Source organism: Abramis brama (assembly GCF_963993115.1).
Source record: "Abramis brama genome assembly, chromosome: 23".
Lineage (NCBI taxonomy): Eukaryota > Metazoa > Chordata > Actinopteri > Cypriniformes > Leuciscidae > Abramis > Abramis brama.
The window spans coordinates 30267963-30286726 of record NC_139985.1 but is presented as its reverse complement, the minus strand read 5'-3'; the positions used below and the strand labels follow the sequence as shown (position 1 = coordinate 30286726).

At 38.7% G+C, this 18764-nt stretch overlaps 1 protein-coding gene and 1 long non-coding RNA gene across 2 annotated transcripts in view; both read left to right on the top strand.

Moving 5' to 3' along the window:
• The window catches only part of syn2b (synapsin IIb), a 140334-nt gene that overhangs the window by 21745 nt on the left and 99825 nt on the right, over window positions 1-18764 (top strand). The window contains exon 2 of the mRNA XM_084100842.1: window positions 13497-13554. Within this exon, the coding sequence (XP_083956968.1) occupies window positions 13497-13554 (58 nt within the window). The remainder of the gene's footprint in view (window positions 1-13496; window positions 13555-18764) is intronic.
• Window positions 17930-18567, top strand: LOC311074341. The gene is made up of 2 exons (XR_014604283.1): window positions 17930-18136; window positions 18218-18567. It is a non-coding gene; the product is annotated as an uncharacterized lncRNA (long non-coding RNA).

The following is an 18764-nucleotide window of genomic DNA, read 5'->3' as shown; positions in this document are numbered from 1 at the left end:
TGAATCTCACTGAATGTTCTTGTTTCACAACTGAGGAGAAAAGCTGCTGCTGGCTGTTTTTCAGCTAGATATCTGGAACAGATTCTCAAAATATGAACAAATGATATGCAGTCCTATTGCTCCATTTTATCTTATACATATTGCCTGAAGCAAACAAGCAGAGATAGGATCACAGTCTGCCAAAATAGCAGCCTTGTTTTTTCAATAGACTTGAACAAAAACATCAGTTTCTGAGAGGAATTACATTACAAACTTTGATTTGAAGTGTTCAAAAACGACTTTAGACTGTGGCAACACTAATCAAACAAACATGAACATGAATTGATAAAAAGTGCCAAAAAAAATCATATTTACACAAATATATAAATATGCATAAAAATTTGCGGTGCTTCATTGGAATGGCTGAGCTCTTCCATTCCCTCATTGGCCGATCTCTCTTCAGGATTATAGTGTGTAATACTATTGAACACAACTATTGCTCTACATCAGGAAACTAACCCTGAACGCATTCACTGATTGTTTATGGCAGAAAAGCGCAGTTTGAATGGTCTCTGTGATTTCAGAGGATAATGTGGCAGCAAATGTTAAGAGCACCATATGAAGTCACTGCATGATGACCTGAGCTCACAGTAAGGCGCACATATGACCTCCGCATTCGATGGGTGGCCATCACATAGAGCAGCCATTGAGGAATCGCCATGGAGACCGTAGCCACGGGAACCGAGAGACGAGAGAAACCTGCCATCAGGACCGTCTGACTGATCTCCTGCATCGACTGTAGTCATGACTGAAATCCCACAGCTCTCAGATCAGATGCTCATAGGTGTGATTAGTATTCTGAAGTTCTGCAGAAACGCGTTTACATGAGCAGCTGAAGGAAGATGAATCGTCTAATATCTGCCAGGGGTTTCTCTGAGGAGGAACAAAAACTAAACAAAACATATAAAACTAAAACATGAGACTGAATAATGTATAAACCACTTGTTTTTCTCAAATAACACTGTCTAACAGCGGCCCCGGCGGGTCAGAGGTTACCGGGCATTTGCTGTGATTGGCCGGATTAAATATGCACATATATTATTGGCTGCTTGTTGCTTTAATTGTGTAAATGTCAAACGGAATGCATTTACACTGAAGCACCCCATGCTACTGTATTATACCATCAAATGAACATAGATGAATGAGAAATAACGTGCCTAACATGCAGATTTAGAGCTATAAAGTTTTACTAAAGCTCCTGTAGCCAGGCTTGTGTTGAGGCTGGAGATCCCAGTGATTTAATGTTCCAGAACAGACGTCACAATCAGTCACACAAATGCACAACGGCAGTGTGTAAGAAACATGCTTATGAACATCAAACTGACGTGAATTAACCATCGTGTGTCAAACTCTGAGATACAGCACATTTCAAGCCCAGTCAGTCAGTGTGTGTCCTGCCCATCTGAGAGAGAGCTCGTCCAGTCATCTTCAGGAGGAAATCAGTGCTTCAGATAATCACACACACACACATGCACGCGCACACACACTCACACACACACACTAACCCGACACTATTGTAGAGATGCTGCCGAGAAGCGTGGTAGAGACACAGATGATTACATGCTCTCTCTATCACTCTCTCTCTCTCTCTGCAGTGACTGTGTAGAAACATTTTTTACTATAGATCTAATATGACATCAGTGTGACATCATTAATGGTTAGGCTTGGCTTGGACCGTTTCAGAGCATGATGCTGAATCTGTGTGTGAGAAAGCAGCTCTACGCACTGGAAAATTGTTTAACGTCACATCAGGATTTTACCATGAAATAAAGTCAAGAGTCAATGAATTACATTATAATTTATGGTGAAGTCCCTGTGCAGCGTCATATACGATTATATTTTAAGTAAATGTTTTTTGTTTGTCCTTATTCTTGATAATGTCTATTTTCTGTTATTTATTTAATGTTTGCTGCATTATTGTAGAATCATGTGTGTTGCACTGATGGTGTTTTGACCGTCTATATGTGAGTGTGTTTATTAGCTTACGGTGTTTCATCATATGGCTTTATACTGTACTGTATTATCATGGTGATTATCAGTTCATTTTAATATAAAAAGCAGATTTTGGCAGTTCAAGTGGATAGGTATATTAACATATATCTACTTATAAACTATTGAATTATTGAAAATTAAGAGTTGAGATGTAATGCAATCCCACCTTGGGTTATGTAGGCTATTAATGTTCAATAATTCAATGGTTTGTTGTTTATTATTTATTACGTAACACGTTTCAAGTGCCAGTTTGTTCATATATTGTGTTGTGAGAAGGAAAAACATTTCAAATGAAGCCAAAGCAACAAAGCTTTATGTGGCATTGAGGAAGAAACGGACTGACAGTCGGTCTGAATCCGCATGTGTGAGTGAAGTTACAATGAGCCCCTATTAGAACTATTCTATTCGATTCTATTCGATTCTATTCTATTCTATTCTACTCTACTCTACTCTACTCTACTCGATTCGATACTATTCTATTCTATTCTATTCTATTCTATTCTACTCTACTCTACTCGATTCGATACTATTCGATTCTATTCTATTCTATTCTATTCTATTCTATTCGATTCGATTCTATTTTATTCTATTCTATTCTATTCTATTCTATTCTATTCTATTCTACTCTACTCTACTCTACTCGATTCGATACTATTCGATTCTATTCTATTCTATTCTATTCTATTCTACTCTACTCTACTCTACTCTACTCTACTCGATTCGATTCGATTCGATTCTATACTATACTATACTATACTATACTATACGATTCGATTCGATTCGATTCTATTCTATTCTATTCTATTCTATTCTATTCTATTCTTTTATGAATTCTATTGAGAAACCATTAGAAAAAGGTGAATAAAGACTGAGAGTCAATGTTCAGAAATTACTAATTATAATTTTAATTTATGCTGTATAGCTGTATTTTGCGGTGTGTTTATTTTCAAACTCAAAAAATTGTTTTAATTATTAAAAAATGCCATTATTTTATATGAAAAAGTTAATAATTTTATTGACAAAATATTTAGTTGGTCTTGTATATTTTTTGATTAGATCAGATAACATTTTAATCTCTCATATGGTCATGTTACAATGTATGTATGGTGCAACTTTTCACATTTCACTTCCATTCTTTCGGGGTCAATCAAGAAAAAAGTAAACACTGTATTAATGAAACAAAACCACATAACTGTACTAGACATGTGTGAAAATAATGTGGGAAAAAATAAATACTCTGAACCCTAAATAGGTTTACTCAAACTGAGAAAGTCAAGAACGGTTAGGTTGTTCCCCGCTCTCCCCTACACTATTTCACACACACACACACACACACACACACACCGTGTCTTTACTGTTCAATGTTTCACCTTTATAGCACTGTCCTAAAGCCTTCATTATAGATTGTGCAGTGGTTCGAGACAGAAGTGCTCGTTGTTCTCTTGTTCTGAGCTGTGGATCTCTCAGTGTGAGCTCTGAATGCCTGTTGGCTGGAGAACTGTAGACACACTGGCGGTCGACAGCATTGACTGGCTTCCCGTTACTGGATGTGCTTTCTGAAGGCTCTGATTCGACTGCACTTAAGCTGCTCGGAGCAATTATATACTCTACACTGATCGAACTGAGTAAAACATTAAAACACAGAACTAATGGAGTAGCTTTAACAGAATCAATGGCTTTGCATTGGTGTGTTGTTTCAGAACAATGCTCAATTAAAAAATGTCTCATTGATGCATTATTAGTACTATTGCACATGCAGTTGTGCAATCCACCGCTCTCATTATATTCAAGCTTGTAACAATGTTGTTTGTATTATGGACGTGAATGTTCTGGAACGGCTTGTTGAGGAGAAGTGTGCTGTTGTTTTATTAAACTGTATACATTTTCCGCCTAATGGAATAAAACAGACGAAAAAGTCCCATATCCATTTTGTTTAACGCTCTCTTGCAGTGTCGACATGTCTTATTATAAGTTATTAAAATGGCAGGTGCGGGTAATGATATCTTGGTCTTAATTTCAATATAAAGTGATTTATTTTAGTTTATTATGGGCTTGTTCTTGTTCGCTGTTTTTTATAACAAGAACTGACAACTGGCTCGTTCCTCTTTCCCTGTGATGTCTCGCACCGCACACATACAGAAGCGTATGGAAGTCCATCTCCACCACATAAGCAAAAATCATGCTTTTGTAAATCACAATTATGACATAAATAGATGAAATTATGGCATTCTAAGGGCCAGATTTGCTAACAGCTTGCGCAAACCCTCTTTTGGCATTAAAAAACTACTGTCAGGATTTACTAAAGACACGCAGTGAAATATCTGAGCGAAAAGCGTCGGCATGGGTTGTTTTAGTGGCAGATCTTATTGCTTATGGATTTGTAGGAGTTTCCTTTTCAGATGCAAAATTTATGGGAGGAGAGTTTTAAATTATTCATGCAAGGTAATTTACTAAGGTTTGCAATAATCAATTTACTGGTATTTGCACCATTATTTACCGCTCAAAATAAGCATGTCTTAAAACAGATGCTAGTTTGTGTTGCAATAAGTTTGTGTTGGTCATTATGGAAATGATCCGAATGCAACTGTGTTCATTAATGTGTGCGTCATCAGTAGATCACGCTTTTTTCACATACTTTTTTGGAATTGCGTTCTCACACTAATTTGCCCTGTTTAGTAAATCTGGCCCTAAGTCGTATTTATGAGGTTAAAATTTGTTAAGGCAAAGTTTCGTCTTTTTCATCTCATAATTATGACTTAGTATGTAGAAAATGTAGAAATTGAAGTGCAGCTGTTAGAAAACAAAACTAGAGGTATTTCGCATCTCGTGGAAAGACAGTGTTACTGCATACAGAAGGCCTTAAAAACTGCTGGATCTGCTTACTTTTCAGAGTGCTTACTCTTAGAAGAGAACAAACACAAACCTAGGTATTTATTTTATACAGTGGCTAAATTAACGAGAAATAAAGCTTCAACTTCAAACATTTCCAAATAGCACAGCAGTAATCTCTTTATGAATTTCTTTATTTACAATTGATACTATTAGAGAAAATGATAATCATGCAAGCGTCTACTCCAGTATTGCATCAGACGTCGTGCTATAGACCCCCCCCCCCCCTTCTTTGCTATAGGAGAGGAAGATTTGTCTAAACTTGTTAAATTATCAAAATCAATGTTAGATCATATACCGCCTAAGCCACTGAACGAGACGCTTCCAGAAATGAACCCGAATGAATAATTCCGAAATGAACTCTGTTTGCATCATTGAATCCTTTTCATGTTATCTCTGTAAAGCTGCTTTAAATTTAGCTGCAGTGTGTATGTGGCCTATGTGTTATAATACGTCACTGAGATTGTGTTGTTTTTTCCAAATCAAAGCCTCATGACAGACTCCTCCATATAGAGTTAATAGCCATAATGATGGCTCATAATCAGAGATATTGACGCTTCACCCAGAGCACAGAGGAGATTCACGGCTCACTAGGACACTTCCCTCCTCTCACTCATACACACAGATGACGGCAGGATCAAAGGAGTCGCCGCTGATTAGTTTCCCTCTTGTATCTGCGGTTGGTAAGCTGCAGTGACGCAGAGGAGGGCATGAAATCACTTTCCCGATTCAGAGGGTGGAAAATGGGAGGGGAAATGTGCCCTTTTTGCTGAGGGACGTCCTGGAGCTCGAAACAAGCTTGACACTGTCTTTATTCCTGCAGGGTTTCTAAGTCAAATCACTAGATTTTCTATACATTTCATACACGTTTAATCATAAAACCTCCTCAATACATTGGCTTGGCTGTGCTAAAATACGCTGTATAGTAACAGCTAGACACTTTTACAGGTTTAATGTTGTTTGATGCTCTACTAGAGCAGGATTTCCTGCTTGAATGTTGATTATTTCCTCATATTCTCCATTGTTGCGGCTCCTCTCTTCCCAGTCTGTCAGTAACGCTCTGTTTAGTTCTTGTCTCTATGAAGCCCCTCCTTCTGAAAAGCACACTGTGCTCTGATTGGTCAGCTGGAGCAGTGTGTTGTGATTGGTCGAGCACTTTGAGCGTATCGCCCCCATACGATTTGGAGGGACTTTGAAACTTTGCAGAGCTTTTTCATTTCTGACCCTGGACCAAAAACTGCATCATCATCTTCACAACACTATATAACCAGAGGAGTGATTCAGCTTGTGACCTACAAGTTCCTCTTACTATCAATCAGTTAAAAGATAAATCATGTGTATTCATATCACGCTTGTTCTGCTCGACTGCGCTCTTTAATCACTGGCACTCTGGAAAGAATAATCCAAATATATTTCAGTACGGCAATGAGCTGAGATCTTGCAAATCTGCTGAACTGGCAATGGACCAAAACAAAAATGTGACAACCTTTCTGTAGTGATAAATTGTAAGTCCTGAAACTAACCACTAGGTGTCAGTAGTTTAACTCTTACCTGTAGAGTGTGGAGATTGGAAGCCAGTGTAATAGATGTTCAGTTGCTGTTCCTGATGTGGACCTGAAGGGACAATAAAAACAAGTTTGTTACAAAACTGTTTCTTCACTGGATTACGAAACATTACATGGTACCAGGAGAGGGGTTGATCACCAACTCTGATAGTCGTCATGGAAAGTGTTAAGCCGCCTGATGCTGTGAACTGGAAATATTGATCACGAATGGCGTACGTTTAAACAGAGATTTGCGCTGTACTTGCAAGCAGTGAGCCTTGATGAAGCGTCGGATGCACGTAAGATTGCATTGCTTCTCACCGTCGCGGGACCTCAGTCGATAGAGGTGTTTAACACACTCGAGGACAAAGGCAAATACGACGTGGTAATGGAGAAGTTTGATTCACAGTGCACACTGAAAAAAAAAAGAAAGGTATGTTTTTTGTTCTCATCTACAACTACAGGGAGAGACTTTTGACAGTTTCTTAATTGATGTAAAGTTGAAAGCAAGGACATGCAATTTCGGACTGTGGCAAAATTCGATGATCCGAGACCAAATTGTGTTCGGCATCACTGATATAAAAAGTGAGGGAGAGGCTCTTGAGAGAGACAGAGCTGACCTTGAATGAAGCAGTGAGGACATGTCATGCCAGCTCTTCTGCACGCTAAAACCATTGGTGGCAACTCAAAGATGAGCGGAAGTGACAATACAGCTGTGGCTGCAGTAACAGAGAAGATGCAGAATGAATAAACAGAAACCGCAAAAAGAGAAAGAATAGTTTACCTGTCAGAGATGTGGCAAAAGACGCCTGTGCCCAGCCTATGGCAAAGTCTGTGCCAAATGTACAGTGCAGAATCATTTTGCCAGGCAATGCTTTTCAAAGGGTGGACCGTCTCGAAGTGAGCGTGTGCATGCGGAGGAAGAAACAGCCCTCAGATTCCAGTCAAGGAAGAACAGGACAGGCTGATGTGAATAGTGTTGCACGGGATAAGTGGATGACTACTCTGGAAATAAATGGAGAAACAGTGTCACTCAAGCTAGACACAGGAGCAAAAGTCAATCTGATTTCGGAGCATGATGTCAGAGCAATGAAAATCAAGCCACGTATATAAGTCAGAAAACGGTGCGACTCAAAGCCTATAATGGACAGAACGTTCCAATGAAAGGAACATGCAGACTGAAAGTAAAGTGAAAAACAGAAAACATCACCTCGTGTTCGTGGTTGTACTAGATGGCCATGATTGTGTGTTGGGAGACAAGGCATGTGAAGACCTAGGCCTAGTAAGAAGAATATATACCATAAATAATGGAGTAACACAGAACAGTGTGGAAAATATAGTGAAACAGATTCCAGACATCTTTGAAGGGTTTGGAGTATTACCATTCAACTACAAAATACAGTTGAGAAAAGATGCACAGCCGACAGTCATGCACCGAGACGGGTTCCAGCACCACTTCGTGATAAGCCGAGGCAAGAGCTGGAAACAATGACATCAGTGGGAGTCATAGAAAAAGTGGAAGAGCCTACAGAGTGGGTTAACTCAGTGGTGTGTGTGTGAAGACAGCCAGTGCTGATCTACGTGTGTGTATGGATCCAGAGGACTTAAACGCAAACATTCAGAGAGAACATTATCAAATTCCGACAATCATAAGCGAGATGGCAGGTGCAAAGCTGGATGCATCTCAGGGCTTTTGGCAGCTGAAACTACATGAGGACAGCACGAAGTATTGCACATCCAACACACCCTTCGGCCGATACTCCTTCTGTTCGGGACTTCCTCAGATCCTGAAGGATTCCACAGGGCTATGGAACACATAATTGAAAGCATTGAGGGTGTGTGTGTGTGTGTATGTGGATGATACTCACTTAAAAATGTTGGGTTAAAAATAACCCAACGAGTAACCCAACTATGGGGTGGTTTAGCACCTTCCCAACTGTGGGTTATTTTGACCCAGTGCATTGAGTTATTACTGGAAATTACCCAACGATTTGAAAAAATTACCCAACATTTTTGGAAAATAACCCAACACAATGACCCAATATGTGTAACCCAACGGTTGGGTTGAAAAATAACCAAACGTTTTTTACTGTGTATTGTGTTGTGGGGATCCACAATAGAACAGCACAACAAGAGGCTCATGGAAGTCCTACAGCGAGTAAGGAAGTATGGGCTGAAGTTGAATAAAGACAGATGTCCGTTTGGAGTGAAGGAATCACATTCTCAGGAGACAAGCTGTCGGAAGGGGGAGTGGAACCAGACAAGAGGAAAGTACAAGCAATACTCAAGATGCCCAAACCCACAGACAGAAAGTGATGGGGATGATCAATTTCGTCGGAAAGTTCATACCAAACTTGTCTTCTAAAACAGTGTACTTGAGAGAACTGTTCATGATAAAGGCGAGTTCAAATGGACAGCTGACCATGAACAAGAATGGGGACGACTGAAGACTCTCCTCACTACAGAGCCTGTGCTGACTGTCTTTGACCCATCAAAAAGGACAAAGATCTCAACAAATGCATCCAAAGATAGTTCTCCTGCAGGCGGAGGGACAGAACTGGAGGCCAGTCGCATACGCCTCGAGGACGATGACTCGCTGTGCACAGACAGAAAAAGAGACAGATGTGATGGATTTTCAATAGATAAGATAGTAAACTATCTTTTAAACTAACCATGATTCTAACATCTAAACCTTACTTCCCCTTTTAGGCCTAACACGTTCTTTGAATATTGTGTCCATGGAAAAGTCTGAAGCGCTGACCATGACAATATCATCTTACATCTTAAATCCTGAGGAGAAATCCGAGAAGCCTGTTGAAAACAAAAGCGACAGTATTAGTGGAGACACAGACTGTGCACCTGAAAGACTTCCAGTGCTGGATGACATGAACCAGCTGAAGAAACGCCTTCAGATGTGCTTTCACATGCTGAGAAGATCAAAACGCCCTCCTGATAGACTTCACCCGTGAATAGTGCTTAAGCATTACATAAGCATTCAAGTTTTCATTTAAAAAAGGAAAAGAAAATGTAATCTGCTGATTATTACAGTAATTGCAATGTAAATAATTTGTGAGATTGTAATTTGAGGTATTACATCTTCATCTTGTATAATTTGTACAGTGCTTGCTAATGGTTAGCTAATCTATAAGTTTAAATAATTAGTTGTAATAACTTGTTCTTTACTTCTAAAGGAAAGGGGATGTAGTGATAAATCATAAGTACTGAAAACATTGTGAAAATGTTCGGTTGCTGTTCCTGATGTGGAACTGAAAGGACAATAAAAACAAGTTTGTTACACAACTGTTTCTTCACTGGATTATGAAGCATTACACTTTCCTTTCCATTTTTCTTTCAGTTCTCCTCTGCTAGCCTGCAGAAAAATGATGACTTAATTACAAAATGTTCAGCAGGACTCAGTGTGAACTTTACCTGAGTGATTCATACCGGCTGTCGGAGCCTTTCATGCTCACGCTTCATTCTTATACGACTCAAGAACATCTCTCTGTGGAAACATCATCCATTACAGATGTAGTTTTTAGTAGTTAATCTGGGTGGACCGAAGAACCTAGTTATGAGGATTTAGATATGAATATCTAAATGAGATCAAATAGTAACAAGATTTTTATCATTTCTAAAGATCATTTACTCATGTAAAAATCATCAGCTAATCTAGTACCAGCACACCTGTCCTCAACAAGACATGATCTGAGGAATCTTTCAGATCTGTAGCACAAATGCACCAGTTTAATAGTGTTCCTGAGCAATAGCCTCGTTTAAATAAACATTAAATAGTAATATCTGATCAAATAATCCCAGCTTTTTTTGAGCTTATTTGAGTTTTTGGCTAATGTTCTCTCAAAGTTATGAACAAACGCTCTTCCAGTAACCTTCATAGAATATTTGTTCACAGTAATCTGGTCTTTAATGATGTTCTCAAAACACTAGTCGATATTGTTTATAAAACTTTTTTTTTCTGAAATGTTCTAGTTGGATGTTCGTCTAACATTTTTTTAAATGTTACTTGTTTCAGAATGTTCAGAGAACATTCAAAAGTAACATTCCAATTTTGCAGAATGATACAATGGAATGTTCCCTTAACATTCAGTTCTGTCAGGACCACTGGGCGAGAACTCCCTGCAGCCTAGCATGGATAAGAGCAGGAGAGCAGCAATAACCCCCCTCAGGGTAAACAGAACAGAACCAACATGAAAGTTTGCAAATATTTATTTCAAGATTTTAAAGTACAACATAATTCGAGAATTTATTCTGATTCAAGGGGAATCAGAATGCCAAATCCTGACAGAGACAGGAGGAGCTGGGGATGGAGGAGGGTAATCAGATCCTGAGAAACGCGAGAGCTGCTGATGATACTGAAGGAGCTTTTATAAGTATACGGTGATAGGCGTCGTATTCCTATAGGTAGACGTGGATCAGCTGAGGGTCACTGACGAGAGCTTGACTAACGTGACCTGCCAGAACTGACGCTGCGCTTGATATAACCAATCAAAAAAAAAATTAACATTTAAAAAACTGGATGCTTTGAACGTTCAGCGAACATTCAGAAATGTTTTACAACTTAATGGGAACATTGGTAGAACGATCTTAGATGTCATGATTTCTGTCTTGTGTGGACTTTTGTCATTTCCTGTTCTGTGCCATGTTTTGTAGTCCTTTGTAGTTTTTCTTGTTTATTAGTCTTCCCAGGTGTCTCTGATTAGCCACGCCCCCTCGTTATGTTGATTAGCTTGTTTGCCTGTGTAAGCCCTGTGTCTAGTTTCAGTCTTTGTGAGTTCTTTACTTTGCAAGTGTAGGTTGTTCTTGTTCTGAGTTTATTTTGTTTAGTTTGAGACGGTTTATTACTATTTATTACCAAAATTGTAACATTAGAACACATTTCTGTTTGGGACAGTCAGTATTTTAGTGAAACCTATAGATCATATGTTGCTCTAAGTATACTTTTGGTGTGTTGATTTGAAAGACTTGTAAAGCTCCGAATGCAGAGCCGTTTGCCTGACACCGCTGTGAATGTTGCCACTCACTTTATAATGCTGGGTTAAAAATAACCCAACGAGTAACCCAACTATGGGCTGGTATAGCAGCACCTTCCCAACTGTGGGTTATTTTAACCCAATGCATTGAGTTAAAATTAACCCAACAGTTGGTTAACTTTTTTTTTTTTTTTTTATGACATTATTTTAATAAATAAAATACACTTTGTTTTCAAATACAGATTGTTTATTTGTATAATGTAAATATGTCTCAACAAATATATATTTAAATTACAAATAAAATTTTGGGGAGTCTAGAATTTAATTTAAATATACATAATTGAGTACATGAATTAAAAATACACAAGTGTACATTCAACATACGTATTTAACCCAACAGCCGGGTTATTACTAGAAATGACCCAACAGTTTTTACTGTGCAGACTCCATGCTGTAGTGTATGGAGACGGACAGAGGACGAGTCACGGCTCATGAACACCATCACACATATATATGAGCTCCTGATGTCCAGATCCTGCCGCTTGTGTCAGTGTGTCGTGATTTTACACTCAACATGAGAACGGCCGTCGTCCTTCACGATCACTGCAGTTCTCTAGAGATGCTTGTGCTCGTTTTATTTGGCAGAGCTCTTGTTCATTACATTATCCTGTCCATTCCACCTTCATTTTAATGCTGCCATTTGAAAATGTTATGTTTCTGGCTTCCGGTGTCATTCACTTCCAGTTATTTTAGCTGTACAAAATAGCTTCCATGTTGAAAAATAAGGTGCAGCTCCAGAAATTAATTTGCATTTCATGACACATTTTCTGAGTAGATCTAACTGACAGCTGTCACTTTATTTCTTTATTTACTCACAGATGCTTCCGCTGACACACATAAGCACATATATAACTCTAGGGTGGAGATGGCTTTGGTGCTTGTCTGTGGGTGGCTGTTGCTAAGTGTTTTTCTCTGCTGTTGCTAGGGTGTTATGAAGGTTACCACTGCTTTGTTGTTCAGGTGTTGTATTATTAACCAGGTGATAGAAACAGTGATGCCTTTGCACAAACCACTAATTGTCCTGTATTTTGAAATGTAGCAATGCTGGACTATATCACACGAAGAGAAACTGCATCACTCCCATTCCCCTTTTAATGCACGAAAATTAAAAAAAAATATATATATATACAGTATATATATATATTAACTCAGAAACTGTACGCTGTACACAGCTGTTTTTGCATGGGATTGTTTCCGATCTGCTTCAGTGTTGTGTTTGATAGATGTTTTGTCTTCAATACTGCCTGAATTAAAATCACCCACACAGCTTCACTGGTTTATTTCTCTTCTTTAGTTGTTTTGTGCACAAAAAAAAAAAACCTGTGCATTGGAGATGCTGCCATCTAAAGGAAATTTAATATTACATGACATAATAACGTCCTTCCTTTAGATGGCAGCATTGAATAATCCATCATAGTTTGGTCTGGTATAAAGGACTGCAAACGTTTCCTTATACGACCTTAAACGACCCGTGGTTTGGGAACATTCTGCAGTGAGATTTTGTTAACATGTTATTTCTTCACATTAAGCGTATGCAAAATTGCATTATGAGCTTGAAAGTTGCAAAAGCAAGGACACATGCTTGGAAAGAGATGTTGATGTTGAGATTCTGTATCACTTGTTCTGCATGTAAAGAGAGTAAAAGACACTGATTCAGCCAGATATCAGCCATCTTTCCTTCTTTATCTATCTTCTCTAGTGTGTTCTCGACCCTGCTGTGCAGTCAGATTGCTTTCTCTCTAACCGCTCATTCAGCAACCAAACACAAGAGATGTACAAACTTCTCAAGCCCATCCAGCGACTGGAACGCTTCAGAACAGCCTCTGCTTTTCCAGACGCCGCTCTGCAATTATGCAGTTTGTTTTTCAGTCGTTAAAGCTGCAGGGATGGAAATGATGTTGGATTGTTTATGCATGAACTGACTGAACAACACTACAAGCATGCATGAAATTATACCAATTATTTTTTATTTTTTGTATTTCAGGGCAAAGACTTTCCGTGGGAAGAAGGTCCAAGGAGATTATGACGTCAAAGTTGAACAGGTAAAGCATTTATTAAAGCTTAAGACCTGCTTGCTATTCTCAGTTTGATCACACAAACCATTTAACTTCCCTCGGGTCATTTGGAAATTGAGTGTTCATCAGTCCGAGACCCCAGGACCTTTGTCGCACTTCAACCACGAATACACACACAAAAAATGAATGGATTTTTGTGTTTGAAATTTAAAAAAAGTAACAAAATCCTTCAATCCCTCGCGGGTCAATCTGACTCCCTTAGGAATGAATGGAATGAGAGGAATGCTTCAGTACACATAGAAAAAGCGTAAAAAGCTCAAAATTCGAACTAAAACTTTACCAAAACATTATTTTATAATGTCTACATGTGTATCTGAATGCACACTGAAGATACAGACTTTAGGACCCCAGAGGAACAGCTCATTTACTCCATATAGAGATATAAGGCCATCTAGAGTCATGAAATATCATGATATATTATTTCTTTTCCACAACAGGTCGGCAAATACACCCAATGTAAGATATTTAGAGCTGAATTAAAAGGGTTATGCATGAAATTGTGAGTTATTTTGAACTTAAGTTGAAAGAATGTGAGGAATGTGATTAAATTACTATTTATTTATTATTTATTGATCAAATCTAGTAAATTAAACAAATAATATCAAAAAATCTCCACAAAAAATGCATACATTTTTTTTTTAAATCAAAATGACATGAAATAAGCTTTCAGGGAAAAAAAGAAAAGAAATAAAAGGTATAATTTTAGGGCTTCGGGTCATTTTGACCCGCGAGGGAAAGATGTGTCACAGTGTGAGGGAAGAATGAGGGTTAAATATTGATTTGGTTGTTTTGAACTAGTTTTTCGTTGATTTTATGTTACATGCACACAAACAAGTCTCTAACACTGCATCCTAAAATCCTACATTTCCACTGATTTATCTGTCCTCACTGGAAACACACACACTGTTACAGTGAAGTTGTTCATTATGTTTCAGTGATGACCCAGAACCCCAGCGCGTCGTTATGTGAAGTGAAGGCTGACTGGTCTATTGTCTTTATGTAGTCATTTTAAATTGCCTTTAGTCAGGAAATAAAAAGGTTTCCAGATAACATGCCGTCTCATTGATATTCCGGACCACAAGTTGCTGATCGGAAGCCAATAGTATTGATCTGAATTGTGCCAGTACAGTAACTGTCTGGATGACCTTTGACCCGAGCAGAAGCAAAGAGTCAAACAGGGATTGGTTATTGATCAGTAACATGTAAGTAATAGAGCTGAGGTTGATCTCTTTAACTTACAGTCTGTCAATCACAAACGGCCAATAAAGCAAACCGTTCTAATTAAGACACAGTGACTGAGAAAGCCTGCAACTATAAGTGGACGTTTTATTACCAATGAACTTTATGCATATAAAATATGAGATAGCTTGGCCAGTTTTATTGCGTCTGTGTTTAAACCTCAGATTTAAGCTTGCATTATAACATGAATGTTAAGAAAGACGAGGAACAGTTACGGGACACGATTCACACACACTTGCTGTTGGTAAAGATCACAAGCTTTAATTAAAGTGAGCACTGATCATCAGGGCATTATTCTGCCTCTTCACTTATATACATCATTAGACAAACATGTGTTGCATTCATTTCCTATATAGAAAATATAGAACAGCAAGGATATGTCACCCTTTTTTTGTTATTATTGTTTCATTTTTCTCTGAAGTCTAGTTTAGTTCGCAAAACCATAGGGACATTTTTCCAGAAATTCTGAATGAAATAAGATGTTCGCTAAGAAAAACTGTTGGAGGAGAAATATGTTTGCCTGTTTTCCCCATCGATGCTGTCAGATAAATATGAAAAGAAATGGAGCTGTTACATTTATGTGCACTTATTCAAATTTAAAAAGGGCCTTTTACAAAGTCCTGATGTAGTTTCAGGCTCTACTAGAACAGGTTTTCCTGCTTGAATGTTGATTATTCTCCTCATATTCTCCATTTTTGCGGCTCCTCTCTTCCCAGTCTGTCAGTAACGCTCTGTTTACTTCCTGTCTCTATGAAGCCCCTCCTCCTGAAAAGCACACTGTGCTCTGATTGGTCGGCTGGAGCAGTGTGTTGTGATTGGTCGAGCGCTTCACCCCTTACCATAACCGCCAGTTTAACAACACTACTAACTAACTCAACCAGGCCCCGCCCCTTTATTCTGCACATAAATTATTATAATGAGGAAGAAACTCAAGACTACACTGGAGGCGTTTCAGGAGTTCAGAAACACTGACTCTGATATAGAGAAGAACTGGAGCTTTTCATGATCACACAGCAACATTACACACTAAACACAGATGAAGATGGGAACAAACACAACAAGTGCTCTTTAAAGAAAAATGCTGAAAACTTTGATATTGTTCAGAAAGATCTTCACAGAAGCAGCACACAGGCATGAACTCCTGTTCTCCTTCATTTTTCAGGTGTTTTGTACATATAATAATCTTATAGTCCGGTGGTGTAGTGAAAATACCGTTACCGAGGTGATAAAAGCACCAAATTTTGCATGGTGTTTCCTTAGGGTCTATAGTGTAATTTTGGCCTAGGAGCCCTTGGAAATAAATGTTGTAACATGTTATATTAGAAGTATAACATTATCAATGAAATATGCTTAAAAACACAGAGATTTTCAAGTTCCTGCACAAGAAAAAGTATTTAAATGAATCCCAAAGTTAACATTTTGATATGTTTATTTATGTTTATGAACTTTTACATAACTAAAGCTTCAATACATGTTAAAGTATTAGCAATATGATCTTTATTGGCCCTGTAATTGATAATTACGAGTCGTTACAGTTGCATTTGCAAAGAGGTGAGCAGTCTAGAGTTGCTTTGACACATTTGCAGGTGGAACAATCCCCCTTACAGCAAAATTTGATAAGTTCTCTGCAGGCTGTGGGGACTTCTGGAAGTGTCATCCAAACTGGTTCCCAAGACCCTAATTCCTTGGTCCATCCATAGTCCCTTGGAGAAGGAATACCTTGCTGTGAGAGTGTGCTGGTCGCCCAGATTCCAGTCTGATAAACTGCCCATCTGATGTGCTGCAGTAGAGTATCTTGGGTGGGTGGCAGTTTCTCCATTGTCCTACTCCCATGACAGAAGAGTTCTTTCCTCTTCTGGACAATGGAGCTTGAAGGACTGGACTTGTCATAAAAGATGACAGTCAGTCTCTCAAGCTTTTGAAACTGCCATGAAGCAGCATCTAATTTTTGGAATGGATTTCTGGCAAGGGAAGCAAATACTTCAGTGGCTTTATCATAGGCTTGCCAGGCCCACCAAACTGACTTCTTACCCTTCCCAGTGAAAGCAGATGTTGTATCACACCCTGAATAAGCATGGAACATCAACAGTGCTTTAAACTTGTCCTTACCCAGACTTTTACATATGTAATTGACATGGTAAAATCTGTACTTTTTGCCCATGCCAAAAGCGCTTGCGCCAACTTCAAGCATAACAATTACAATGGCGGACTAAATCGTCTTTCTGCAAATGTTTCTCCTGGCATTGCGATCCTATATTGGGGTCAGAAGAAGACGTTTAGAACACATTTGTGCTGCTCGTCTGGATTACTATAGACGGAGGTTACGTTCGAGAAGAAGTTTGACACTAACCCTGCCCCCAGCCCCCGACATAACCATGATGTGGTAAAAGAACGGTTCTAGTCCAGCAAAGAGTTGGTGCCGCTTTGGAACCAATTTTCCTGGTCGAAAACCGGTTCTTTGGCTGTCGAAACATAAAGAACTGGTTCGCGAGTAGACACCGGCTCCGAACCGGCACCAACACTGCCTTGGTGGAAAAGGGGTATAAGATGAACTCTGTTTTAGCTACAGATTCATCTGCACAGTTACGGCTGTGAAGAGTGACTAGATCTTTAAAATCATCCAAGAAAGGGTTGCCCATTCTTTTAATAGTTTCAGACAGGTTGGCTACATGTCTTTGAAATGTTTTCTGTGTGGAAAGACACTGTTCATGATGCTGGAAGTTCTTAGGATTATCTATGTCATTTTCAGGAAGAAAGTCCTCTTCAAATTCTTTCAGCAATCTTCCCAACTCTGGTCCAGAGATCATCCATCGTCTGAAAGCATTTGGGTTTTCTGTGAGACCAACTGCACCACCGCAATCTTTCACAATCGTATTCTCTTGTTCTTGAGCTTGGTCGAAAGGTATTGCAGAGAACTTGTTGTATGTCTTTGAGAGAACCCAGTGTGAATGCTTTTCAAACTCATCCTTGATGGTGCTGGGCAAAGACTTCATGTCCCTGATGTGGACGGACATGCATAGTTCTTGTAGTTCTTGCATAGTTTCTATGGTCCAAGGCAAAAAATAGAGGGATGAGTTCTTCTAAAACTTCTACATATTGTAACAGTCACTGTCTGTCACATTATTTACTTGTCCTTATGGTCAATGCTATGTTCATCCCATCCACTAGGGGGCACCAGTAGCATCTATACCTTGTGTATAAAAGAGGAAGCAGAAGAGTAAGAGGTAGCTTCAGTATGAGTAACCACATGGTTAATGGCTGTTCTCTTCTTTAATCCTGGCTTGAGAAACGTTTTGTTTGCTGCTCAGCTGTGAGTTTGTAGTTCTTATTTCATCTTTTGTGTATGCTTTAAGAATTTGTAAAAATGTTAATGAGTTGTTTTGTTTTGTAGAGGATTTTGTATTACTTGGAACTTGCATTGCCTTGAATGTTGGATTGAGAGTTTGCTTGGGTGCTTAGGACAAAGCAACTGCCCAAGGATTGTATTCAAAGACTCCCGGACTACAACCAGAAGAACAAATACTTCCTTTCATCAATACCTACCATTTGCAGATAAGACTGTTCATTCTAAAGACTGCTCACTTGATCAACTCCATTATTCGTCAACATCTTTTTGGGACATTTCACACTCATCCACTCACACCATTACTTTTTATGTGATTTATTTAATGTTTGAGTTTGTTTGTTTGGTGTTTATGGTGCACTGTTCATGTAAAAAATTCAATATATGCTATGAAAAGATTTTCCTTTCTTGTCTTTTGTTGATACATGTATACCCTGAACACAGAATCCAGTAGGATAGAGTGCAAAATTGATTCCCCCTCATTCTTCTGTAATAGGCCTGGTTTAAATTAGCTGGGACCGTTATAATATAGAAGGAAGTTCTTCTCTCTGTGAGCACTGACAAAAATGAGAATGAGGGTTTCATATCTTAGTAT